The sequence below is a fragment of the Calypte anna genome, chromosome 18, assembly GCF_003957555.1.
Source record: "Calypte anna isolate BGI_N300 chromosome 18, bCalAnn1_v1.p, whole genome shotgun sequence".
Taxonomy (NCBI): Eukaryota; Metazoa; Chordata; class Aves; order Apodiformes; family Trochilidae; genus Calypte; species Calypte anna.
In genome coordinates this window covers 2,680,194-2,706,633 of record NC_044263.1, presented here as the reverse complement: position 1 = coordinate 2,706,633, position 26,440 = coordinate 2,680,194, and the positions used below count along the sequence as shown (strand labels likewise).

The window sequence follows — 26,440 nt, the reverse complement described above, 5'->3', positions numbered from 1 at the left end:
ATGTGGACCCGCCCCATTTTCTGAGATGAAAACTTTTCGCCAACTTTTTAATGCCTGGGAGTTATCTCCCGCCCTGTAGTGCTGTGGATGGCAGGGCGAAAGGGGCAGGCAGGAAAGCAGCACCGCGGCCCGCGGAAGGGTGCGCGGGGAGGCGCGGAAGGGCGCGGCGGTCCCTTTAAGGCGGAGGCGGCGGCTGCCGATCGTTTCCCTTTGATAAGGTCCTGGCAACTTCGTAACCGCTCCGGGATGCCAAAAAAAAAAAAAAAAAAAGGAAGGGGGGGGGCAAAATAAATTCAAACAAACCCTTCCCATTAAAAATAATATAATTCTTTGCTTTTCTTCGCAAGGTGAACACCCCCCCACCCCCTCCATCCCCGGGAAGAAGCTTCCCCCCCACGCACGCCTCACACCGGGGATGCCCGGGGGCGGTAGCACCGGGCGGGGCGGGGGGTGCTCCCCCGGCTTCTCCTTCTTTATATTTTAATTTTTTTTTTAATTCTGGGGCCCTGTTTTTTGGCTTTTTTTTTTCTGTGTGAAAGCGTGGAAGGAGGGAGGGAGGGAGGGAGGGGGGGGGGGTGCGGAGTTGCGCTACCGCCCTTGCAGGACCGCTCCGCCGGCCTCCGCTTTGATGCGCGCAGCGCTGGCGGGGAGAGCCCGGGGGGGCGGAGAGGGGCGGGGGGAGGGAGGGGGAGGAGGCGGGGGTGGGACCAACGCTTTTGTATTTAAAATAAATAAAATAAATAACCAGGGGAGGGAGAGGAGGGAGGCGCGGATCAGCAGCGGGCTCCTTCCCTCGCAGCCCCCCTAACCCCCCCACCCCTCGCCCCCCCCTTCCCGATGCTCTCCGATGCGGTTGCACCGCTGGGGAGGAGAGGAGGAGGAGGAGGAGGAGGAAGGACAGCGAGGGGCGCGGGGGGAGCGGGGCCAGCAGCGGCGGCGGAGAGCGGCGGGGCCGCGGGCACGCAGCGAGCTCTGGTTCCGCGGTGAGTGGCAACTTCAGGGGCAGCGGGCCGCGCTCCCGCCGGCTCGGGTGCTTATAAATACCGATTTATTTGATTTTTTTCGATTTTTTTTTTAATTTAATTTTTTTTTCTTCTGGGGTACGCGCTTTGCGGTGCCAGCCTTGCGCGGGCGCGGTGCCTCCGCGGGCGCGGCCGGGCTGGGCTGTTGCACTGGGCTCGGAGGATCCAAGTCGGTTCGGACTTTCCCCCTCAACCCCCCCTCCCCTCCACCTCCCCCCTTCCCTTCCTCACCCCTAGCTTGGGCTCCGACCTCTCTCCTCCCAGCCCGTCGCCATTTCTGGAGCAGGTTTTTATTTTTATTTTTATTTTTCATTATTATTTAGCACGCCGGGCCAGCGCGGGGAAGCCCGGCCGGCTGGGGGTCGGTGCCGCCCGGGGTTCTCTGTGTGTGTATCCCCCCCCTGCAGCCCCCTCCTCTGCTTCTTTCCATTTATTTTCCTCTTCCCAGAGCCTGGTTCGATGGCTCCAGGGGGGTGCCGGGGGTCCCTGGCCCGGGATGCCCCGCTGCGCCCAGGTACGGCCGCGCCTTAAGCACCCCCCGTCCGCGTATTTTTTTTTTCGGGGGGGGGGGGGGGAGAAGGAAATCTTTTGCTCCAGTATCTGGTTTCTGCAGAAAAACGCCTCAAAAAAGCCCTTCCCCGGGGAGGGTGCGCCTCGTCGGGGCTTTGGGGGTGGGGGCGCAGGGTACCGGCCGCCCCCGATAGTGCTGGGGCGCGCAACGTGCGCGCTGGGGGAGTGCGAGAGGAGAGGGGCTGTGGGGGGTGCGGAATGGAAACCAGATGCCAGGGCAGGGACTCGCTGTGCTGCCGTGAGCCGTCGGGAGGGGGGGAAGGAAAAAGGAGGAAAGGGGGGGGTTGCTTTGCCTTCCCCCCCCCCCTCCACCCCTCAAGCTCTGGCCCCGCTAAAAGTGCTCCGGGAGTTCAGCGGAGCGGATCTGATAATCGCGATCGGGTTGGCGATAGAGCCGCGCTCCCTCTGCCCTGCCTTTCTCTCTCTCTCCCCCTCTCTCTCTCTCTTTTTTTTTTTTTTTTTTTTTTTTTTAATGTGAAGAGTTGAAAAGCCTGTTTACTTTTTGTCTTTGATGTTGGGAGGATCTGGTTTTGATTAGATCAATACTCCTTTTTTCTCCTTCCCCCCCCCCTTTCTTTTTTTTTTTTTTTTTTTTTTTTTTCCCTTTTGGCAGAGAGGAGGCTCAGAGGATCCCCTGCTGACTCCAGGCAGAGGCAGGCAGAGGCACAGGCAGCTCCTGGAGGAACTGGGAGCCCCTCTCCCCATCGGGCTCCGGAACCATGAGCAGCGCTGTGGTCCTCGCCCACCTCCCAGACCCCAGCAGCAGCTTCAGGGAAGACGCCCCCCGACCCCCTGTCCCGGGGGAGGAAGGAGAAACACCATGCCCACAACTTGCCAGCTCGTTTCTCCCCAAAAGCCAAAGCTTCAAGGCCATGCCGGTGCCTCCTGCCCCGCGGAGGAATGAGAACGGACTCGGGGAGCCGGAAGGCAGCGCGTCTCCAGACTCCCCTCTGGCCAGATGGACCAAATCTTTGCATTCCTTGTTGGGAGATCAAGATGGTGCCTATCTTTTTCGGACCTTTCTGGAAAGGGAAAAATGTGTGGATACCTTAGACTTCTGGTTTGCCTGCAACGGCTTCAGGCAGATGGACCTTAAGGATACCAAAACTTTAAGAGTAGCCAAAGCTATATACAAAAGGTACATCGAGAACAACAGCATCGTCTCCAAGCAGCTCAAACCTGCTACCAAGACCTACATAAGGGATAGCATCAAGAAGCAGCAGATAGATTCTATCATGTTTGATCAGGCACAGACTGAGATTCAGACTGTGATGGAGGAAAATGCTTACCAGATGTTTTTAACTTCTGATATATACCTCGAATACGTAAGGAGTGGAGGAGAGAATCCTGCTTACATCAACAGCAACGGACTGGGGAGCTTAAAAGTTGTCTGTGGCTATCTCCCAACCTTGAATGAAGAAGAGGAATGGAGCTGTGCAGACTTTAAAAACAAAATCTTGCCTTCAGTGGTTGGACTATCCAGCAAGACGTTGAGGGTTACAGCGAATGTCAGAGCTACGGAAGCGATGGAGAACGGATACAGGTAAGGGAACCCCTGGAAATTGTGCTTTGTTCTGACTTCAAGGACTTTGAGAGTGCTTCTCGGAAGGTTGTTGGGGTGGTGTGCTGGGGAGCCAGCAGGGGCTGAGGGCAGGATGTGGGGCTGGGAGCACGGGTGCTTCCCCACACCTCCAAACACTGGAATTTGGGGGGTGTCAGCTGGGTTTGTTGGTTTTTTTTCCCCTCTGTATGGGGGAAAACAAGATCCTGTGATCTTAAGCCCTATTGGCTCTTTCAGTTCTCCTAAGATCAAAAACTTCATAGCAACTATGTCCTCCGGACATAAGTTAATTATTGGTTCAACTTTCAAACCTATTAAGAGCAGTAGTAGAGTGGATCATATAGACACATGAATAATGTAACCTACTAGTTCCCCAGCTCCACCATCAACCAGTGTTTAACTATGTTGGTTATGTGGGAAGCAATTGTGTGGTCATGGAGGAGGAAATGTATGCAGTTATTACATCAAACTCTGCAACTTGCACAAAATCTGCTGGTATTTTGACCCTGTGTGCGTGTGATCCGCAGCCTCTCCCATCGCGTTGGGTGTTGGTTTGGTGTCAAAGCCCTGTAGGCTGGCATGGGGCCAAAGGCACACAGGAGGATACTTCAAAAAAAATTGAGTACTCTAAAGGTATCAGCAGCATTCCAGGGAGAATGGATAGGTCATAGTCTGATGTTGGGTGCTCTCCTGTTGGCTGTGTGCTCAGAGTTAAACTCCTGAAGATGTGGTGGTGTCTTGTTTGGATCTGAGGGGTGCTGTGTGGTGTCAGGGACTTCTGGTGCCCTTGGCTTGGGGTGCATCAGGGTTGTTGAACCCTTCTGCTTTGTTGGAAGTATTGGTGGCACAGCTGTGTGAGGATGAGGGGAGTAAGAACCATCTTGAAGTGGAGGAGGGGGGATGGGAAAGAGAGAGACCGATGAGCAAATGATGAGTTGTATAATCCTCTGAAAATGTATTCTTTCCTCTTCCCCACCCTTGCCATAAATGTGGATTGTTGAATCAGGGCTGAGGAGAGGGCTCTGCTGCAGATGTGAGCTCTGCTCTGCTGGCCCAGGAGGTTGGGGTTTGGGATGGTGAGTGTTTGACATCTCCTTTACAGGAATTTTGAGAGTGTGTCTGATTCATGGACATCAAAGGGCATCGGGCTTCTCCAGGGGAGGCTTTGCTGGAGCAAGTCCTCCACTCCTGCCCTGAAGAGAGCTTCCAGCTGTGCTGGGCTTCCTGGTACCCAGCCCACAGGAGCTGGGAGGGTGCTAGGGAGCCAGAGGCCAATTTGGTCCTCTCCCTCTCACCCACACCCACCAGTGGAGGGCTGGTGGGTGTGGGTGCAGCCAGGAGGGATGTGCTTCATCCTGACCTCTCTCTGGACCTTTTCTGCTGGGGGGATGCATGATGGAAGGGGACACACTCTCTGGCAGCTGGGCTGTGGAGGTCTTTGGGTTTTGGGATCCTCATCTCATGCCTGAATGTTACTGGCTGAGCATCTGCTGTTCTCCAGGACCTGGTTTGAACTGCTGCCCTTCGCTTGCTTTCCAGGAGGGGGATGTTTGATGCTTTTATCTCTGAGCCTTTGTTGGTTTTTCAGTGCTGGAAGGACTTGGCTGTAATGTTCTACCAGAGCTGCAGGCCCTTCTAAAAACCCACATGTGCCTGGTCCAGGAGAGCTCTTGCAGGCTGGTGGCTGCTTGCCTGATTAGTGCTGGGGGGTTTTTTTCCCCCTTTTTTTTTTCTTTTCTTTTCTTTTTGTCCTGGGATTAATGCAGCTTGCTCCTCACATGTCAGATCTAACCTCTTAGGACATTAGGTGGTGCATTTTGCTTTGATCACCTTCCGTTGAATTTCCAGGAGCTTTTGCTCTCCATGGGGCCAGGAGATCTCAATGCAAAGAGAGGGAGGTCAAGCTGAGATGCTTCTCAGTTCCTCCCTGAGCTACCCATTTCTGAAGCCACTTGTGCGTGCCCAGGCTGGAAGCTGATAAGCATATGGATGGGTTATCTCTCATCGCTCAGCATTTAGGATTGCGTTTAGGATTGGAGCTGAAGCATGCACAAAGTCTCTCCTGGTGAGTGGCCAAACCACACCTCCCTCCTCGTGTGTGCAGTGGAATTAAAGAATTTCTGCTCGGCGTGTTATGGTTTTGAAGCTCTTTGCAGGCTCTTTGGTGGGTTTCAGTGTGATTCTAGCAGCAAAAGCCCTGGAGTGTTGGGCTGAGCACCCCTGATGGCAGGAGCAGAGCAATCTTGGGCCAGCCCAGGAGTTGGATGGGAGACCACCTGGAAATCCCAGGGCACGGAGTCATTGGCAAACCCACGGCAAACGGGAGACCCCAGGAAGAGTGCAAGCTGAAAGCCTTTGGCCCCACCATGGGTGATGGACAGGAACAGGAGAAGTCAAGTTGAAAACACAGCGGTTGTGCCTGGCTGCAGAGCAGGGCACGTGCCTGCAAACTCTGCTGCCCGGATACTTGGAGCCCTAATGCAGGGAATATTTCAAACATAGAGCCTCCCTCTCGTCCTTCAAAAGCAACTCCCCTCCCCTGTAGGTTGTGGGGTGGTTAAAACTGGCCTCCCCACGCTGCTCTCTGGACCTGGCCCCATGCTCCAGGAATTCCAGCTATTATTTATCCGCGCTTCTAAATTTATCAGGCACGAGTTTGTGTACACAGAGAGTGCTTCTTCCCTCTCAGTGGTGGTGTTTATTCCAAGGTGGACTCATCTGCCTCCCATTAAGCCCTACCATCAGTGGGATTTGCCTTGCTTTGGGAAGTTTGGGGCTTGCAGATGGCTCCCAGTGCTTCCTGGCCTTTGAAGGGACCTGCTGGTGGAGCTCCTTGTGTGTCAACTTATTGGAACCAAGTTTGGCTTCAATTATCAAAGTAAATGATGCCATTGTAAAGCTATGCTCCAAGCAGTGTTCTGCAATTAGAGCATGCAAGCTGTGATTAACATAGTTTTGCTGAAATATACATATTTTTTTTCAGGTTTGTGCACGAGTCTTTTTTTTTTTATATATATATATATTTGGGTTTTGAACCCATGATTGCCCAGTGATGTTTGTCCTGAGAAAACACTTAATGAGATTCAGGTTTTGCCTCAAAGTGCTCCATGTAGATTTTCTTCTGCCTCTCTCTGTAGAAATGTGGGGTATGAACTGCCAGGGTGCTTTATTTCTAAGAAATGGAGTTTGACAAAAAAAAAAAGCAAACCACAAAAGAAACAAAACCCAACCCCACACTCTGAAACTGCCTCCTCATAAGAGGGGATACAACCAAGAGCCCCTGAAATTCTCATGGCACTAGAATACCTCTGATCTGCCCGTTGCCTAACATAGCAGATAGTGAATTACATGCTGTGTGTCATCACATCAAGATAAGAATAGGCTGAGAAACATCAGACATTCTCCTTGAAGCTCCAGAGCAACTGCTACCTGACAGCTGAAAACACTTTGCATAGTGAGTTTGGAGCTGGGCTCTGTGTTTGTGTGCACAGCATCTGTGCCAGGAGACCACCACTTTCTGCTGGAATTTAAAACCCTTGCAGGCAACTTGGTGCAGCTGGGTGCAATTACTGTAGTAAGGTGATCAAATGAAACGGGGGGGGGGGGGGGGGAAGAAAGAAAGAAAGAAAAAAAAAAGTAATAATAATAAAAAAATTAAAGGTAGCCAAACAGCCCCCTCCCCCTCTTGGTTTTCTTAGAGGGTGTGGGGATTTCTGTGGGGCAGTGTGTTGGAGATGGAGGGTGGGGGCTGGCTTTCAAAATATGTAAACTTTGGAGCATTATTATTTATTTGTTTTTGTCTGTGAGGTGTTGGTAGGTGAATTGGGTGCTGCGGTTCAGTACTGGTGGGATGATGAGTTAGTTCTGGCCACTTTCTCTAATTATATCTTTCCAAACACTGCGTTTGGATACACCTCTTCTCCCTGTGTCAAGTTCCTACCGACTCACTGTCTCCACCCCCAGCCCCTCCAGCAGTCACGTCTGCTGGAAGAACATGGAAAAACAGCACAGCCCTCCTGGGTGCTGCCAGGGGTGGCACAGACACCTCCTGGCAAGGTGGGGGTCCTGTGTGTGATGGGGAGCATCCTGCACCTCTGAGCTTCATGGCCCTTGGTTGTGCTCTCAAGTGAAATAGTGTTAAGAGCTGTATCCCTTACAGCTTCCCAAAAGCCTTCCAAGGATCTAGGAAGGGTCTCTAGGACTGCACATCCTGAATCAGAGTAGAAGGCTACATGGTTTTTAGAGGAACTTTGTAGTAGTAGCAGGATAACTTCGCTTTCAGCCACATGTGGAATTAATTTATCTTTGAAGATTTAACTTCTTTCCTGTGGCATTCCTTACTATCTCCTCTTTTTTTTTTTTTTTCCTTTCTTCTTCCCAGTTACATATTTTTTAACATCTTGATCTCTCCCCATCAGAAGTGCCTTGGCCTCCTTTGCAAAGGAATGCAGCCCTGGCTGTGCTGAATACCTGCCTGCAGCCAGCCCCACGCCTCTCATACCAGAGGGGCCCATCTTCCCCACCATGCTTCCCACTCTTTTTTTTTTTTTCCCTTTTTTTCCCCTTTTTTCTTTTTTTTTTTTAAACTTAAGCCTTTGTGGAGACTCCTGTTGTCAGTGCTGGTGGGGCAGGAATGTGTGGCAGTGGGGTTGTGGGGTACCCAGTGGATTGGGAGGGATGGAGAGCAGGATGGTTGCTGCTTATACCCAGTTCATCTTCTGGGACCCTCTTGGGGGCAGGGAGGTGGAAAGCCCTTTAAAAAAAAACCTGCTGAGCCTGCTGGCACATTCCTTAGGCCCCCAAGTCCTGGGTAAGTGGCCCTAATTATTGAAATCAGCAGTCCTTATCAGATGACAAGGCCCTTTGCTTTGATATACAAAGGCAGAAGCTTAACAACCCCATCTTTCCCTGGAAGAGGGACAAAATGTGCACCTTCAAACCTCCCTGCATAATCCCCTTATCACCCACTGAAGAGATGTGTATTGATCCTGGCTGGGAAGTTGGAGTAATGGGAGGTGTTGGGCAGGGGGAAGCCTGGTCCTCCCTTATGGTGACCCTGCCATGGTGACCCTGCCACGTTCCCTCCCAGCTCCTGACACTGCCATGAATTTTTCATGCTGCTGCTCTTGACTCAAACATCATCCTGGGCTCTGGGTTTTCTCCTTCAGGTGAAGCCCAGGGGTGTTGGGATCTGCAACCCACTGATACATCCCACTGCTCCCAACATCCCCCATCCTCCTCTTCCCTATCCAACTCTGTCTAAAACCACGAGTTCAACAGATAAAATATTCTCCTAAAAACTGTGCCTTATTATTGTGGGGGTTTATAATGCCAGGAAGATGGTACCCTGGTTTGCAGGAGACCAAGCCTGGGGCAACAGATTTCAGCCCTGTCCATGCCTCCTCTGATGCATGGTGGTCCTGCAGTTCCAGGCAGGTGTTTTGTTTCAGGCAACACAGGTACTGTAACTTGTACTCCCCAGAGGCCCCTAACTTCTGTCTTCAGAGTAGAATTAAGTATTTTTTAGCATTTTTGGTGTTCGGTGGGACTTGGGCTGTGAACTTCATCTTTTGCCTGCTGATGCCAACAGCAAAACTCCCACTGAGCTCAGCAGTGCCACATCAAGCTCTAGAGACCAAGGTTTTGAAGGTAATGAAATCTGTGGAGGGATTTTCTGAAGGGGGCTTCAAGTGCTGGAAGCAACATCTTTAAAATTGGACTTTGGGTGCATTCTTACAGAGTGTCCTGGTTGTAGCTGATGGGTGGTTGAGGAGCCAGTGGTGTGTTTTTCCCATCAGGAGAGTGCTCCCATGAAACTGTCTCCTTTTTTTCCAAGCCTGGCTGCTAACTAGACTCCTGTTTTCCTTGTCCCTAGGTCCTTCAAGAGGAACGACCCCGTTAACCCATACCATGTGAATTCTGGCTATGTTTTTGCCCCAGCAACCAGTGCCAATGACAGTGAAATCTCCAGTGATGCTCTGACAGATGACTCCATGTCCATGACAGACAGCAGCGTGTGAGTACCCTGGGTGGGATGAGTCCTTTTGGGATCTGCCCCCAGAAGGGTTTTTGATGGCTCCAGGGTCATGGCCTGGCTCCTGCATGCCCCGTTGGCATGGGGCTGCCAAAACTGAGGTGTGCACCCAAACCTGGAGGTGTAGCAGGGTTTGTGGGAGCCTCTGCAGTGGCTGGAGGTATCAGATGGAGGAAAATGAATCCCTGGATTGCCATCTTGCAACTACAGCTGAGCAAACATGTTTTCCCCTATGCTAATGGTGCTGCCTGACTAACTAACCCGAGGAGCATATCTCCCTGAGCCTTTGTCTTGAGGCCAGGTTTCCTTAACTAGTTATCAGTCATCAAAGAGGGGGAGATTACTTCCTGTAGGAAGTACTTTCTGTAATTAAGGTTTGTCATTAATGGCAGAATGTACATTCATAGGGCCAGTGACCTGAAGGGGCAAATAGCTGCTCAGCTAGTGTGGCTGGGGCAGCCTTCAGAGAGCCATTTGAAGGGAGCTGCATGGAGTAGGTCTGGGTGTTGGAGGAGCATAGGGATGAGAGATGATGCTGAGCCTAGGAATTGTAGGATCTGTCTTTTCCTCCTCTGCTGAGGAGGGTGCAACTGGGAGCAAGTTGTTTGACCCTTTTTCCTTGGTTTGCTTTCCCCAGCAGGGGAGAAATGGTGCTTTTGTGTCTGTAAGGGAGGTGGTAAGACTCACCCAGTGCTTTTACAGAGCATTCTCTTCATGTGGGCAGAAGGCAGACAGTCCCCTTTGCATTTCATGAGCTTCACTTAAGTGCAAGTGCCCTAGAAAAGCCCACCTGTAAAACAGGATGCTGCATTCCTGGGCTGCATCTCAGAGGTGAAACTTCTCCAGTCTGTCAGACGTGTCCAGTGATTCCTGTGTGCTCCTTGGAGAGGTTTGCATGCGGGGTTTTTAGAGTCAATGCTTGTGATGATGCACAATGGAAAACAGGATTTACCAAAAATCCTCAATGCGTAAACAAAAGCTTTTTTTTTTTTTTTTTTAATGCACATGTGTGTTTTGAACTGATATTACGGAAAAAAAAATAGTTTGTTGTCCCACCAGATTCTCTTATTGAACAATATTGGCATTAAATAAAAGAGCTGAATCATAGGGTGACTTCTTTATTTCTTCTTACTGGCTCTGGTTGTATGTGATCATGTGTCAACAGAGCATTCATTGGGTTAGTCATTTCTGGACCAGTGTAGGGTCACTTGGGATTCACAGGGCTAGGATTATACCCTCTCTTCACAGCAATGCCAATTGTAGGCCTTATACAGATGAGAGCACTGAGTGAGAAATAAAGTGCATGGTGGATGAAAGGCTTAACTGAATCGCTTTCAGCCCATTGTTAGTCCAGGGGAGCTTAGCAGGGATGAGAGGGCAGCAGCCTGCTTTGAAATTTGCTTGAACAAGTGAATAGGAGCTCCCCATAAAGCAGCCCCTGAAAGGAGCCTGCCTGTTTTTTCCTGCCGTAACAATGGCCCATGCAGGCTGTGAGAGTTTGGGGAAGCTTGGCTGATTAAACTGCCCACAGATCCAGGTTTTTTTTTTTTTTGGGGGGGGGGGGGGGTGATGGAGCCTTGGAATATTTCCTGCTGCATCCCCGGGAGTCGCGTTCTGTCCGTCTCGGGTTGTGATGTTGGGTGGTTGGTTTTGGTGTTGTGTTTTTTTTTTTTTTTGGTGTTGTTTGGGAAGTGGGAGAGGGAAATTGGCAGTTTGGAAGGCTGGGCTTAAAGTTAAGGCTGATGTAAAACTTCCTGCTTGCCAGGGTTGCAGGGGAACATGTGGGATTCACAGCCTCTCCTGGCTGCTCTTCTGCCTGCGAGGTTTTACCCCTTTCACAAACAGAGGACCCGGGTTTCTTCTGTTCCAGCAGTGAATGCAGATTAGTTCTTTTGGCTTATATTGGTATCAACTGAAGAGGAAAAACTTGTTCTGGAAAAGTCTGTCAGATGTAGCAGTAAAGTAAGGATTGTGGGTTTTGTCAGTTGGGGTTTTTTTTTGTTGTTGGTTTTTTTATTTTGTTTTTTTTTGGTTGGTTGTTTTTTTAAAATAAATCTAAATCTTAACTGTGCTGCAATTAGGAGAGGTCTCCAAATAATGCCTGATCTGCTTTTCCTTTTTAAGTTCTAGATGGCAGGGCTCAGCCTGTGTGTATATGTTTTGTAACAGCCACAAAGCAGCATGCAAATTTATATTTCCATTTCTTGATTGAGGGAGTGGGGGGGGGACGGGTGGCGGCGGTGGTGCAGAGGAAAGGGGATTTTTTTTTTTTTATTTGCTTATATCTTATTTATGGATTTACTTTGGACACAGGGGAATGCTGCTGAGCAAACTTCAAATATTACCTTATCTTACAAACCAGGCTTTTGATGTTGGCAAGATCAGAGGCTTGTTTCAGAGCCGTTGCCAAATGAAGATGGGAGTGAATGCATATGCGCATGAGTCTGATATTTCAAAGCAGCAGTAAAACTACATTCAGGTTAGGTCAGGCACATCTGAGTCAAAAGGCTAAGATAATTGGCTCAGCTTAAATGGCAGCTGACTGGGTAGAAGACTTCAAACTAGTGTTTCCCCCAGAAACAGATTGGCTTAGCCCCAGCCTGGTTAGCTGAAATGTTTATAATTAAACTCCACTATTCAGGGCCTAAACTCTGCAGCTCTTCAGCCCGCAGCTTTTAGCAGCCAAGAAAGTTGAGTGCAAGTGTTTGCTGCTGGGGCAAGGGGAGAGGTGGCACCTGGGGGGCTGGGGTTAACCTTGTCCTGCTCTGGAACCTCTGGCCAAGCTCAGCCTTTTTGGTTCAAAGGCATCGTGGTGTCTTTCAGCATCAGGGTTCCCCCCACCTCCCTATCTCTTGCTGTACTCAGCCTGGCTCCAGCTCCATCCCTCTGACCCTCCTGCAGTTGGGGATCACCCTTCCACCCTGCTCTTGTCCCTTTTCCATTCCTTCTACCCTTTTCCCTTGTTTTCTGTGGAAGGCCTAAGGATTAAACAGCACTCATCAGAGTGGCTGTAGAAGACTCTCCCTGTTCCCCAGGATGACTTTCCTGAGCTGCTCCATAGTTTTCCCACCCCAGTGAAATACCTCACTCTGTTTTGGTTTTTTTTAATCTATGTCTTTTTTGCTTGCTTTAATTCTTCACATTGTTACAAGTTGTAAAACTCTTCTGAGGAGGCAGGGCAGTAGAACCAGGGAAGAGGAGGTTTGTTATGAAGCTCTCCAGTGCAACCAAAAGAATTTTAGGAGGAAGGAGCAGCTTTTGTACTGACCTGAGCAAGGACAAATCTAAATGAAGTGAGAAGCAGTGCTGTTGGACCAATGTGTCTTTTCCCTCTTTATTTTCAATCCATTCTGCCTGGGAGCAGTGTGAGTCCCCACTCCTACCCCATAGCCTTCTCCAGGACTGTCCCCTTGGGCAGAGATGGGACCTTGGGGATACCCTGCAAAGAGAGGTACTTCTAGCTTGGTGGACACAGAAGAGGGGCTATGGGATATTATCTTGTGTTTGCAGACCTGGAGAGAGGTGGGGAGCACGGGAGGGCTGTGGGACTCCCTGTTGTCCCTTGGTCGTGTCCTTGGGTGCCTCATGTTGAACACAAACCATCCATCAGCTGCTTCCATGCTCTTCCCCATCTGGGTTCTTGGACTGCCAGCTCTAGAGGACACCTCCTCTTTCATTGAATATGTTAATGGGGTTAGTCCTGGATGGATGGATGCATGTGATGTGCTCATGGTGGCATTTTTACTTACCTTTAAAATCTTACTGATTATTACCTATATTGGAAGTCTTCACCAAGAGACCCTCAGTGAACAAATGCTTCTCTGAAGATACAGACAGTTTATTTTTCACCTTACATTTGCTTTTCCCCCCATCCCTCTCCCAAAGCCAAGGCATGTCATGGGCTTGTAGAGCAGAACTGCTTGGTGGCCACCAGCCATTGCTTTTGGTGGCCATGGCCAGTGTGTGTGCCAGGATGCTTCCTCAGGAAGCTCTCTGAAGTCCCATGTGGTGCAATGGGGACATGAGGACAATTATCTCATTTCACTTGTAATGTCCCTTGGTGTCTAGACAAGCTGATGTTCATCTTGTGGCATCAAAGGACTTTCTCTGTGGTCCAGGAATGCTCTTTTTTATTATACAGATTTTTCCAAGTTTTTCAAGGTGAAATTGTTCTGGTCTTTCACTCGGGCTTTGCAGCTTAATCTTGCTGATGAAAACAAAGTTAGGGCAAACCCAACACTTTGGCCAAGGTCTTCCCAAAGGCCTGCAACAGTGTGCTTCAAACCTTGGGCATGGAGTGATGGTGTCTGAAGGGTCCTGGTGTCTCCCCTCTGCCTTTTCTCTGGCTGCCTGCCCAAAACATGTCAGTGTGTGCCCACCAACCCCCTCCATGGCCACGGGTGGTGACATACAGGGATGCTGAGCCATGCTGGCTCCTCTGGCAGCAGCACAGGGGCCACCTCTGTCTGCTTGGTTGCTGTGGCTGCTCCTTGGGCAGGAGTTGTTTTATTTTCTCCACCAAGGAGATGAGTCAGGTGTGGGGGCAGGTGGATGAAAGGGATGGGACCGGAGATCAAGGTTATTCAGCCAGTCTGAGGGAAGGGGTGGAATTAGACATTCAGGATCTCCAGGCATGTTCTTCCGGCTGTCCCCACTGTCTATAGCAGGCCCTTTAATCCTAACTGAGGTAATTTTTTTTTTTGCCTGGCCAGATGAAAACATCCTGCATTGCCTCAAGGGGGTTGTTCAGGGCCTTTTTCCACTGGTGCACCTTGCTTGGTCTCTTCTGATGGCTTCACAGCCATGATCCAACATTGCTGAGGGGACCAATGTCATTCCTGGAGGGCACGGCCCAGCTTTGCTCATGCCTCATGGCAGCTTGACTCTGCTTGGCCAGCCTCAGGGCAGGAGAAACATCTTGGATCTTAAATAAGACTGGAGATGACAAGCAGCCTTTTGGTAGCCATCCATCTTCAGCCTTTTCCTTCTTCTTTCCACAGTGCCAACACCCCATGGGGTATTTCACAGCTTGAGGAAAGTTGTGGTCCCAGGGAGTGTAATTTGGTGGTGAAAAGGCAACAAAAATGAAGGGCAGGAGCAGAAACCTTACACTAGAAGGCCCCTTCTCTTAAGAATTCTCAAAAGTGAAGCTGATGGGATCTTTGGGTATTTTGCCATCCAGAGTTAGCTTCAGCTTCCATTTCAGCTTTTGCTTAATGACTGCACATCCACGTAGATGGTGACACAGGTCCTTCCCAAGCTGCCAGATGTTTGAGGCTTTTCCTGGCTTCAAGTGACATCCAGAGGGCTCAGCACCCTTGGGAACGTTGGCGTGGGTCATGCCTGGGTTGTTTTAGAGGTGCTGGAGAAGTTTGTAAGTTAAGAGCATTGGGAGAGCCCTGGCTGATGGTGACCTCTCTTCCATGTGCAGAGATGGGATCCCCCCGTACAGGATTGGGAGCAAGAAGCAGCTCCAGCGGGAGATGCATCGGAGCGTCAAGGCCAATGGTCAAGTTTCTCTACCTCATTTTCCGGTAAGTTGAGGTGGGAGCTGCAGGGTTGGCCATGGGAAACACTGGGACTGGGAAGGGAGCAAAGGAGGAGGACATTTCCATCCCTACGTGATGCCAGAGAGGAGAAGCTGCTTGGTGTTGGGCAGGAACCGCGTGGTCTCAGCATCCTAGCAAAAAAACTACTTATGATGTGCAGGAACGTTTGGTCCATCCCTGAAAAAACAGGTGCTAATGAGGGCTTTTCCATAGCACTGGGTTTGTCTTCCTGGTCCAGATCCAAGCAAAGACGCCCTGGTTGGATCTAGTGAGAACCTTGGCTCCATCCACCACCCTGACACCTCCATCGGTGCCGAGCAGACCGGGGCTTGGCCTCATGAGTGTTGCCAGCAGCCTTGGAAAGCTCCTTGTCTGTGAGCTGGTGGGAAGCAGGGTGTCCCAAAAGAGAGACATTTTCAGCAGATCCATGCCTTGCTTGGAGGACAGTCCCATCTGCAGTGGTGCCATGCTCTCGAAAATTAACTCTCTTGACTTGCTAATTCAGTTGACTTGGGGAGACTCCCGGTTCCTGCAGTGAATAAACTGTTTACACAGACAAGTATAAACTTATCTTGTCTTGAGATTAATATGCTAAAATTCCTCTTTCTGCTGTCTTAAGCAGCAAGAAATCATAGATGATATTTCTGGTGGAGGAGGGGGTTGGTTTATGTGCTTTTTCTTTTTTGTTTTTCTGTTTTGTTTTTTTTTTCTTCCCCTTCCTCCATAAAGAAAGTTCTATAGCCTGAGCTTGTAAATTAGATTATTTTGTCCCAGGGCGTGCAAATCGACTTTCTCTGTAAGGCAGTGCTTTGATCAGGGACTGAATAGAGCCAGCTTGTGTAAGAGTGACAATTTCCAGCAGAGTGGCCTTTTTCTACCCTCACATCATTTCTGGAGCTAAGTGGTTGCCGGAGAGAGGCCCCACCTCATCTGGTGGGTAGTATGTGAAAGAGTTGGCAGTTCTGCTTTTTTGGAGGGGGGGGGTGGAAATAAAAAAACACAGAGAGAGAGAGAGTGGGGGTGAGGAGTGGGGTGTGTGGGGGTAGCAGGAGGGAGGGCAGAGTTGGGTGGGTGGTTTCTTTTTTCCTCTTTTTTTTTATTTTTTTTTTTTTTCCTCCCCCCCTCCTTTTCCTGCCATGTTTGCTGCTTTTGGCAGAAATTCGCGTTTTGCCTTTTTATATTCTGCACTTGATTTGGAGATGTTCCCTTTTTCCCTTGATAGATCTGCTTGAGGCAGCCAAGCTCAGCAGTGTAGCACCGCTAGCCTGCAGCAGCTTTCTTCATTTTCTGTACAAAGAGATGGAGGGGGGTAAGGGGGGGGCGAAGAGATCTAGGACACTGTTGAGACAACACTACCTCAAAGGTGCCCAGTGTGTAGCCAGGAAATAAATTACCAGCACTTCTCTGATCTGCAACCGTTTGACTTCTTTTTTTTTTTTTTTTTTTTTTTTTTTTTTTTTTTTTTTTCTTTCTTTTTTTTTTCCTCCTTTCCCTTTTTCTCCCCCATCTTATTTTTTTTAATTTCCAACTCCCTTTCTGTTTATACTCACTTTATTCCTTGAGTTAAAGTCTCTCCCTCCCACCTCAGAGGTTTTTTTTTTTTTTTTTTTTTTGATGTTTGACAACAGTCTTTGAAGATTTTCTACTTCAGAGTAGCTACTGATGGGCTGGTTGTACTACAGAGAGAACAAGCGGGGTTCCTCAGAGTGCGACCAACTGCTCCTGCCGAAGGCAAACGCTGGTGGGGAGGATGTCACTCCATGAGGCCACAGCACTAGCTCATAAAAATCCAGAGCAGACCATGCCTTGTTGCGGTCGTCTTTTCATCCAAACATGGAGACACAACAAGCGTAGCGGGGCCGGCGATGCCGCTCCGCCTGAGCCCCCGCGCCCCGCGCAGCCGCTAAACATGCCTTGTGCCTTCTGTCCCCGCTCCTTGTAGAGGACCCATCGTCTTCCCAAGGAGATGACCCCGGTGGAGCCGGCTGCCTTCGCCGCGGAGCTCATTTCCCGCCTGGAGAAGCTGAAGCAGGAGCAGGAAACCATGGACAGTCTGGAGGAGAGGCTGCAGCAAATCAAGGAGGTAAGAGAAAGGATGAACCCGGGTAGGGACGGGCAGAGCGATGGCTGCTCGCCTGAAGGGGAAGGGGATGGGGATGAGTCCTTCCTGTGGAGGGGTAAAGGTGTTTTGGTGGCGCTGGGGGGACATCCAGTGTGGGCTTTGGTGTCTCCCTGTCCTCTTGCATTGATTCCTCACCATGATGGCTTGGCTGGCAGGATGAAGAGAAGGAGGGCTCGGAGCTCCTCAGCAGTCTGCAGAGCAGTCGGGAAATGGCGAACCCCCAGCACCCGCAGCACCCGCTCTCGCTCCTGCCCTCTGGCAGCTACGACGAGGACCCCCAGGCCATCCTGGACGAGCACCTCTCCCGGGTGCTGAAGACCCCCGGCTGCCAGTCACCCGGCATGGGCCGGCACAGCCCCCGCGCCCGCTCCCCTGACCGCTTGCCCGCGGGCAAGCTGCAGCCCGGCACGGCCTCGCCGGCGGCATGCACCTTGGTGGGCAAGGGCTTCCTCACTAAGCAGACCACCAAGCACGTCCACCACCACTACATCCACCACCACACCGTGCCCAAGACGAAGGAGCAGATCGAAGCGGAGGCGGCTCAGAGGGTGCAGTGCTGCTGCCCGGCGGGCAGCGACTTCTACTGCTACCCCAAGTGCAAGGGGCACCCCAAAAACACCGACCCCCCTCTCCCTTCACTGGAGCCCTTCGGGTAAGTCACGAGCATCTCTCCGTCGCACCCAACCCATTGCCCCCTCTGCGATGGGGGTGATGGGGATGGACGGCCCTGTGGCAGCTCAGGGGGCTGATGGGAGGGCTTCTTGTCCTCTTCTTGCTGTCAGCAGGACGGGGACGTTGCCGAAGAGGCCGGGCAGAGGGACGGAGAGCATCGCCCTGCTGGCTGGGGACGGGGGGCTGCCCGGCCCCGGGGGGGTGCAGCTCCCCGGGGGTGAAGCCGACCGGGCACAGAACGTCTGGCAGTGGATGTTGGAGAGCGAGAGACAAAATAAGCACAAGCCCCATAGGTAAATACGCAGCTGTCTACAGCAATATCGCTCCTGGTAAATATTTATATATTACATGGGCTGTCTATTTTTACAATCGCTAAAAACAAATGAGACTCTTTGCTCCTCCGGTTTAATATAAAAGCCGTTCCGCAGAACCAGAAAAACCACAAAAATGTCATGTTTTTTGGCAATAAACCTCCTTTCATGTTATGACAGACTTTTGAGAGGGAGCGAGCAGAATAGGAGCTGCTATTAAAGTCATATTTTCCAGCTTTTCTAACCCGACTTCTTCCCCTCCCCAAGCGCACAGAGCACAAAGAAGCCCTACAGCTCCGACTTCGCCAAGGGGCCCCCCGGCCGCCACCACCCCTGGGGGACCAGCAGCCACCCGCGTGGGGTGCAGCCCGCCCACCCCTTCATCCAGGACCCTGCCATGCCTCCCCTCACCCCACCCAACACCCTAGCCCAGCTGGAGGAAGCGTGTCGCCGCCTCGCCGAGGTCTCCAAGCCACAGAAACAACGGTGAGGACAGCAGGAGGGATGGTCCTGGGGCCACCCTGGGGTCTGGGGAGCAGCTGGGGTTGGTGGGTGCTGGTTGGGTTCCTCTTCAGCCATCCCTCAGGTGGGTGAATGTGGGCATGGGTGGCGTCCTCCCCATCTAGGTCCTCCCCATGAGGCCAGGATCTTGGGGGGGGATGTGTGACAGCAGGGTTTGGCTGAGCCCCAAGGATGAGCCTCCTTATTCCAACCCCACCCTAGCCGGGCACAAATAGTTTGAATCCTAGACTATTACTTCCACTCTTTTTGATGGCTGTAATTTGCCCATTTTTTTTTTTTTCCTCTGGGATGGACTCCAGCTACATACCAAGTGGAGGATTGGACTGGTTATCGTTCATTTGGGTATGGAGGGATAAATTAGCCCACAGCATTTTTAATTCTTCCTTTGATTGTTTACAACATGTGAGAGTTGATACAAAGAGCAAACTTAATGACCCACAGGAGACTTCAATTAAGAAGATTGTATTTCAACAATTTTTTTAAGCTGTGTTTTTTTGTTGTTGTTTTTGTTTTTGTTTTTGTTTTTCTTTTTTCTTCCCCACTTGCCCTCCCCCTCTCCACTTCAGATGTTCAACCTCAAATCAGCAGAGGGATCGAAACCACTCTGCTGCCATTCAGGGGGGAAACACCCCTTTCTGCAATGCAAGTCTAACAACAGAAGAGTGAGTATTGCACACAAACAGAAGGATTGGGAAATATATGTGTATATATATATAAAAAATAATAATTATCTTTTCCTTACATGGATGGAGCTTTGAAAGGAGAGGAAATTCTTATATCTGAAAATTCGTCTTTCAAACATTCTTCTTAAAGAAAGTACAAAACATTTTAAATCTTGTCTTTGGCTCTTTTTTCTTGCATTCCTGTAAAGTGGACAAAGATTGGATTAGTCTAATTACAGGATGGTTCTTTTAACAAGAAATCTGCTACAGAGAGGTCTAAAATGGCCTAAATAATTAAAGTTTTCTTTCTTACCCTCTTCATCTTAAGCAATGAGTAATGTTTGAAGTCCAGACTGAGCCACCTGACTAGAGCCTTTCATTTTTAATTGGTTGACCTTAAGTCCACCAGCTGTCTTTGCTAGCAGCTTTTTTTCTGAAGCCACTCTACAAAGACTTAGAACAAATTAGGAAGACTAAATTACTGCGGACTAACACTTTGTGACCTTTTGACATGCCAAGTGTACATTGCCTCAGAAGCAGTTGTAGATTTGGCTGCATGGCATTCACTGGAGCCTTGCCATTTTGCTGGCTAATATTGTTTTAATTATTCTTGAAGAAGGGTTTTCCAGTGGGAGTGACAAGATCCAGTTTAATTTTATCCTCCCTGGGAAAAATAAGATTACCTGTGTACGTCTCCAGGTGAAGAACCTGGTGGTGGTTTTGTTTTGTAACCTGCTGGGGGTTGCAGGTGGTTTTCTGCAGGAGAAGAAAGCTTGGCAGATGCTTTGTGTGAAGGCAAATTAAATCAACCTTTGAAATTCAGAAATGAGCAGTGCTGGGGCTCACTAGGTAGAGGTTTGGGGTGCCCTACTCACCCTCTCCTGGCCTCTGGTCCTGCTCTGGTGCTTCCAGCAAGCATCTCACCTCCATCCCTCACTTCTCCCATCCATAAAGCAGGAGATGAGGTCTCTGCTGGCCATGGCTGGGTGCTTTGCAGTGCCACAGTTCCCACCATCCCAGCCATAAAGCAGAAGCCCAGCAAAAAGGGCTGTGACACATCCATGGCAAGGACAGGAATATCTTGACTTCTTTTTTTTTGGGTCACACCCAGGATATTTCTGACCAGGGTTACGTGTGGCAGAAACAAAGCTGGATTGAGTGTGGTGAAACTGCTTGTTCTCAAATGGAAAAATAGAGGGGTTTGTGTCTGTTTTCTGTTTTTCAGTCACAAAGAGCCAAAGAAACTGCCTGTTGTTCACACCTCTCAGTCCAGTGAGTTGGTTGTTACCTATTTTTTTTGTGGAGAAGAAATTCCCTACAGGAGGATGTTAAAGGCCCAGAGCCTGACACTTGGGCACTTTAAAGAACATCTGAGCAAAAAGGGAAATTACAGGTAAGAATATGGGATTTGTTTGTTTTCAAGTATATTCTGATAAATCAAAAGAATCATCACAGATTTGCAGGTCTACCCACAGTGACACATTTACCTTGCCTTTTGGAGGCAATCATCTTCTTCTTCTTATCATCTTATTCTCTTATTCATCTTATTCTCTTCCCACTCAAGCTGAGGGCAACTTGGAGATGGAGAAAGGGGCCCTCAGCATGGCCCATTTTTAATACTTTTTTTTTTCTCACAATGATGGAGCCATAAATGGGGTCAGTTACAGGTTGGGATGTTGCATCTGAATGGACATGTAGCTGAGACCTAGTGAGTTCACTTTTTTTTCCCCCCTTCATTAAGGGAAAAAAAAAATCCTCTGCCCTACTCTGCCAGTGATACCAAGTTCTTCCTCAGAAATACCAGCAAACCCTGCCTGTCTGGTTTCCATGGCCCAGCTCCCAGTTTAACCAGTTTGCTGCTTCCCCTGCTTTTCTACTTCCCATGGCAGTAGCTTCACATTGGCAATTTTTGCTATACTTGCACAGCAGATTTGGGCACTAGTGGGATCATCTTTTGGCCACTTCTCCTGCAGATGAGCAGGAGAGGGCAGGTCCAGCTTTAATTTTGGAATTTGTGCTGAATTTGCTGGGGCTTCAAAGAGCCAAGGGGCTTGCCCTGTACTCTCAGCCTCTGATATAACCTCCAAATGGTCACTGGGGTTTGGTACAAGGACTTTCCAGCTGCTGCTCCATCCCTGGGGTGTCTTTAGCATTGGAAAGGTCACCTATGCAGAGCAGAGTTAGGTCACCCAAGGGCACTCTTAGGCTGGGAGCTGCTGAACTGGGGGTCTGTCTGTGCCTGTTGCCCAGTGGGGCTGAAATGATGCCCATCTTTCCCCAAAATCATCTTTGCAGCCCGCCCAGCTGCCATCAGATGGCAGCAACCTGCAAGTACACCCAACCTGGACAACCTCCAGGAGAGGTCCCTTGGGCTTCTTGCACCCTTGTGCCATTTTCCAGCCCCTAAAGCCTCTCCCAGCCTCCTGTGCTCCTCCTCCAGCTGATGCAGCCTCCTTCCCCAGTTGCAGACCAGTTTCCCTGGCCTCACCACTGCTCTGCTGCTGCTCCAGTAGCTCTGTAGTGTCTCCCCCAGAAAAAAAAATACTTGTGTTTGTTTGTTTGTTTGCTTTCCATGGCATTTTTTTGTGCCATGCCTGAACACAGGAATAGGCTACTCAAACCTCTGTGTCCTGGAAGTCCCTCCAGGTGCAATTATTTGTGCCTTGTCAGACTGTAATTACTTTAGAAAATGTTTTTAAGTGACTGACAAGGATGAAACAACGTTTTGCTTAGATCTCACCCCTTTACACCTGGGTAAAGACAATACAGAAATTTATAAAAGGAACTTGGGTCCGTGCCCAGCATTTTATCTTGCACAGACACAAGGTGAAACTAATTACACAAATGTGTGTACCTCCAGGGAATCATTTTGATCTAAGCTTTGACTTTTGGCTGGACTTTGAGTGAAACTGCAGGTGACCTTCAGGGAAGAGGTCCACAGTGCCCGGAGTAGCGTGTGTGTTATGGGGAGGCACTAACTAGGCTGCTTTGGTCACATCTGGCATTGATTTCTTTTTAAGGCACATTTAATAAGCATGTCTTTGAAGCCCTTGCCTTTCATTTAATGCACAAAGACATGCAGAAATGCTCTGCTCTCCAAATTCTTTATTGATTGGATCAGTTTTTGTGAGGAGGGTACCTCGGGCTCCCACCATGCCAAGAGCCGTGGGGCAGCCGCCGGGAAATCGCCGCTTTGCTCTCCTTGGAAAAATAAAAAAGCAGCAAAAAAAGCCCAAAAAGAAAACAAAAAAAAAAAAAAAAGAAAAGGAATTAAGCAGTGATTTAATAATTTAATGCTGATGGTGTTAACAAAAAACAAACATACAGGCACAAAAAAACTGGGTGGTGTCGGGTAATCTGGAGATGGCAGCGGTTCAAACCAGCACTGTAAGGCCAGGCCTGCTCGCCTCGATTGGTGCCAGATGTCCCCAAAAATAATAAAAAAATTACCAAAAAAAAGGAAAAAAAAATAAAAAAAAAAGAAAAGAAAAAGTTGCAAAGCTTGCCACATAAAATATGTTTCAATGGAAAGCCCGTTTCTGAGCGAATAAGAGCAGAGTGATTCGTTTGAAGATGTGGGAGAGGGTTTTTGTTTTGGTGGGTTGCTTTTTTTTTTTTTTCCTTTGCCTCCTCTTTATTTTTCCCCCCTTTTCTCTGAGAAATAAGGTTGTAATTATGTAAAAGGTCATAGTGTGTTTTCTCAAAAATTTTGTAAACACAGCCAGGGCTTGAGCTTGTGGAGGAAGTTACTGGGAAGAGCGGCTGTTATCTGGAGAGGGGCGGAGAAGGGGAAAAGGAAGAGAAAGTTCTTTGTAATTCATTCAAACTTTCCTTGGGGTTTTTTGGGTTTGTTTCAAGGCTGCTGGCCTGGGCAATTGTGGTCTTGACCTGCAGCATGAAACTTGGTGGGAGCTGGGCCCTTGACTTCAATGAGTGCAGGCTCTGAAGGACTTAAATAAGATGTTTTTTCCTTGCTGAGCCATTAAAGACTCAACATGTGTCAGTTCAGCTTGGAGTGACTTTCCAAAAATAAATCCTAACCATACCTTGACTAAATGGAGCTGGTTTCATCTCTTGCACTAAAAAGTCAGCTTTTATCCCCCTACTAAAATAATTTTAACATACCCTAAAAATAAATAGATTTGCAGGCTGTTGTTACTGAGCGTTTTAAAAATGTCTAGTAGAACAGTCAGTAAGAAAAAAACCCCCAAACCTCTAAGAAAGACCTTGCCACGGCTCTATCAGTTTTAGTAGTAAGAGTGAGCTTAATTTGATCTCCTTTAGCATCCTGAAAAAATAAATAAAAAAATTGCAACCCCCTTTCCTTTCCCCTAACAACCATCTGCCAACTCCAGTTCCCTGGGAACTCCAGGGGAAGGATGTGGGAGGGGTAAATTTTTTTTTCCTTTTTTTTTTTTTTTTTTTTTTGGGTAATCCATCTGATGAAGGTTTTTCCATCCCTGGTGATCAGATGGCCAAGCACTTTTCCAAAGGGAGCAGGCATGTCCGAGGAGGTGTGCGGCGGCAGACGGACAGGCTCCCTAAATGCTACCCCTCTGAATGGAAGCCCTTCATTTGTGCATATGCAATTAAGCAGCCTTAGAAGGAAGAAAGCTCCAAATGGGATAAAAGGAACCTTTAATCAAGAAGCTGAACGGTCTAATTCAGGATAATAGAGGGGTCCTTACTGTTTGACACAGGAGGGGTGGGGGTGCTTTTTTGTCTCTGGCTTCATGATCTAACGACCCGGAGCAAAAGAGCAGGAATGCAGGACACTGCTACTTGACCTCCCTGTGTCACCAGACCAGGGCTGCTCCCAGCCCTGTTGGGAAACAAACCCAGGAGTTTCTGTCACTTAAAATGGATACTAATGTGAATTGGGCATTTGGTTGTCCCGAATGTGAAGCTCCCGGGTTTTGTTTCCAGGAGGAGTGCCACGGAGTTTCAGCTCTTGCCTTGCAGGAAGCTGGGATGGGTTTCTTTTCATCCATCCCTGTGCCTAAAAAGCCTCTCCTTTTAATAACAGTTGCTAATTTTAATGTTGGGCTTCAGCTTTGAAACGAGAAAACACATGAAAGAAAGAAGGTGGGGAGAGTGGAGAACCTTAAGAATGCTTTGCTTTGAAATTCTATTTAGTTATTTCTTAAATAAGATATTTGACCAGAAATTACCACACTTTCTAATTTTCATTATGTCTGAGGATACCAGCTGCTAAAGTGTGTAATTTACTCACTGGAGAAGCTGTGGTGACTGCTGAGGAGCTCTGCTCCCTCTGTTCCATCACCATCCCTGCTGCCTCGAGGTTACTTTCATCTTGCCGGACCTGAGCAGCCTTGAGGTTTCTTTGGCCACACTGGGAGCTGGAGGAGCATCCTAGGAGGGAGAGATTGGAAAAGTTGAGGCTAAGAGATGTGCCAAAGCATCCTTTGCTTTTAGCTTTTGATTTTTTTTTAACTGCTTTTTAATTCTTTGTGCCACAGATACTACTTCAAGAAAGCAAGCGATGAGTTTGACTGCGGCGCGGTGTTTGAAGAGATTTGGGAAGATGAAACCATCCTGCCCATGTACGAAGGAAGGATTCTTGGGAAAGTAGAAAGGATTGATTGATGGCATCTGTGTTACCTTAAGAAAAGTTAAGCTAGAAAAGTCTTTGGACACACACAACAGTAGTGATGACAAGGAAAGGAAAAAAAAAACAAACAACTCTGAAGGAAAAAGTTTTGAACCAATGAAGAAAAAAAAAACAAAAAGTGAAGTCTGTGAAGACTTTGCTGAATTAGCCTTAGAGGAGAAAAAAAAAAAAAAAGGCATTTATTATTCATGAGTTGGGTACTGAGATGATAAAAACCCTGAACTATTTATTAAAAACATGACCACTGTTGGCTATTGGAGATGCAGACCCTGTTTGAGAGACTTCCATACATAATATATGATATCCTGGGGATCTGAAATCTATGGACTAAGAGAAACTGTGTATAGCTTACCTTAACAGTAATCCTTATTGATATTTATTGAACAGTCTGTTTTCCCTAAAGTCCAGTTTTTGGATATGCTGCTTTAACAATGGAGAAGAGAGGGCCTAGGAAGTGGGGTGATGGGAGGAAGGATTATTTTATTTTTTTTTATAGTGTTCCCACTATCTGAAATTTAGGAGTTTGGCTATGAGCTCATTTGTTTGGGGTTTTTTTATTTTTTTATTTTTTGAAAGGGGAGGAGGGAAGGAGTGACATTGTGCCCAGTATTTCTCCAAGTGAAGATAAAAATTTCCTAACTAAATAATAATAATAGTAATTAATAATAATAATAATAAAAAGCAGAAATAAAAATACTGTCCTACCATTCATCTAGAGACCGGTGCATTTTAATCTATGCTGCTCTAATTTGAAATAAAGGTCTTAAAAGCATTAAATACTTCAGATGCAATAGAACAACAGCTAATTGTTAGTTTGTCCATGGATTTCTGTGCTGTGAGGTTTGTTTTTTTTTTTTCCTGCTTTGCTGCTGCCAGGAGACCAAGAGGTATCTGCTACCTCTCAGTTGAAGCAAGGTAGAGCAAAACCCTGAGCCTGGCAGAGCTGTAGAAGCAGCCACCCAGTTCCCATTTCTGTACTCAAGCACACCAAAAGGATAGGTTGCAAAAAAACAAAAAAAAAACAGGTTAAAAACCCTGTGTGTGTTCACCTAGCTGCTCACTTTTATGCCCTTTCTGTCTCCATCTCAGCACAGTTTGGATTTCAAGGCCGTGGCGATGGGGTGTATTTTTCAACTCGGCGTGGAGCACGTGGTTCCTTGTGTGGTGGGCTTTGGTTTTTTTTTTTTTTTTGGGTTGTTTCAATTGGTTTCTTTCAGCCTGACCTTCACAACACCTCTGTGGGCCAGTGGGAGACATGGGTGAAGGTTTTCTGCCACCCCCTGTGTGGGTGTTGGGATGGGGCAAACTTATTTTTATTTTTTTTTTTTTTTTCCTGAGCAAGCCCTTGCATTTCTACAGTTGGGTTGGTTTTTTGTGTTGATTAAGTTAATCTGTGCATTCTGTTTGCCATTGCAGTTTTGTGTCAAGTCTGTATATATTGTAGAAATTGTATGGTGAAAATATTAATACACTATCTCTAGTGTTTTTAAAAATTAATCAGTACAGTACCTGTGCCTGCATGGTGTTACCAGACCATGCGTCGCCCTATATTCAGGGTTCAAGCTTTCCCTTGTTTGTTTAAGGGGTTTATGTATAAATATATTTTATGCCTTTTATTACAAGTCCTGTACTCATGACTTTTGCCATGGCATTTTGTTCTACTTATACTGTAAATTATGCATTATAAAGAGTTTCATTTAAAAAAAAAAAAAATTACTTGGTACAATAATTATTGTAATTAAGAGATGTAGCCTTTATTAAAATTTTATATTTTTCAAATTAA

At 48.2% G+C, this 26,440-nt stretch overlaps 1 protein-coding gene across 2 annotated transcripts; it reads left to right on the top strand.

Moving 5' to 3' along the window:
• Positions 1 to 805: 805 nt before the first annotated feature.
• Positions 806 to 26,440, top strand: AXIN2 (axin 2). Of its 2 annotated transcripts, none has more exons than XM_030461940.1 (11): positions 806 to 983; positions 2,206 to 3,135; positions 9,029 to 9,169; positions 14,619 to 14,721; positions 16,679 to 16,819; positions 17,014 to 17,510; positions 17,644 to 17,823; positions 18,109 to 18,327; positions 18,930 to 19,025; positions 20,251 to 20,418; positions 24,506 to 26,440. In XM_030461940.1, exons 2-11 carry the CDS (start codon positions 2,312 to 2,314, stop codon positions 24,630 to 24,632), a joined length of 2,496 nt encoding a protein of 831 aa, XP_030317800.1. In that variant the 5' UTR covers positions 806 to 983; positions 2,206 to 2,311; the 3' UTR covers positions 24,633 to 26,440. The 2 variants fall into 2 exon arrangements, with proteins under 2 accessions (XP_030317800.1, XP_030317799.1); XM_030461939.1 differs by having other exon boundaries at positions 17,641 to 17,823.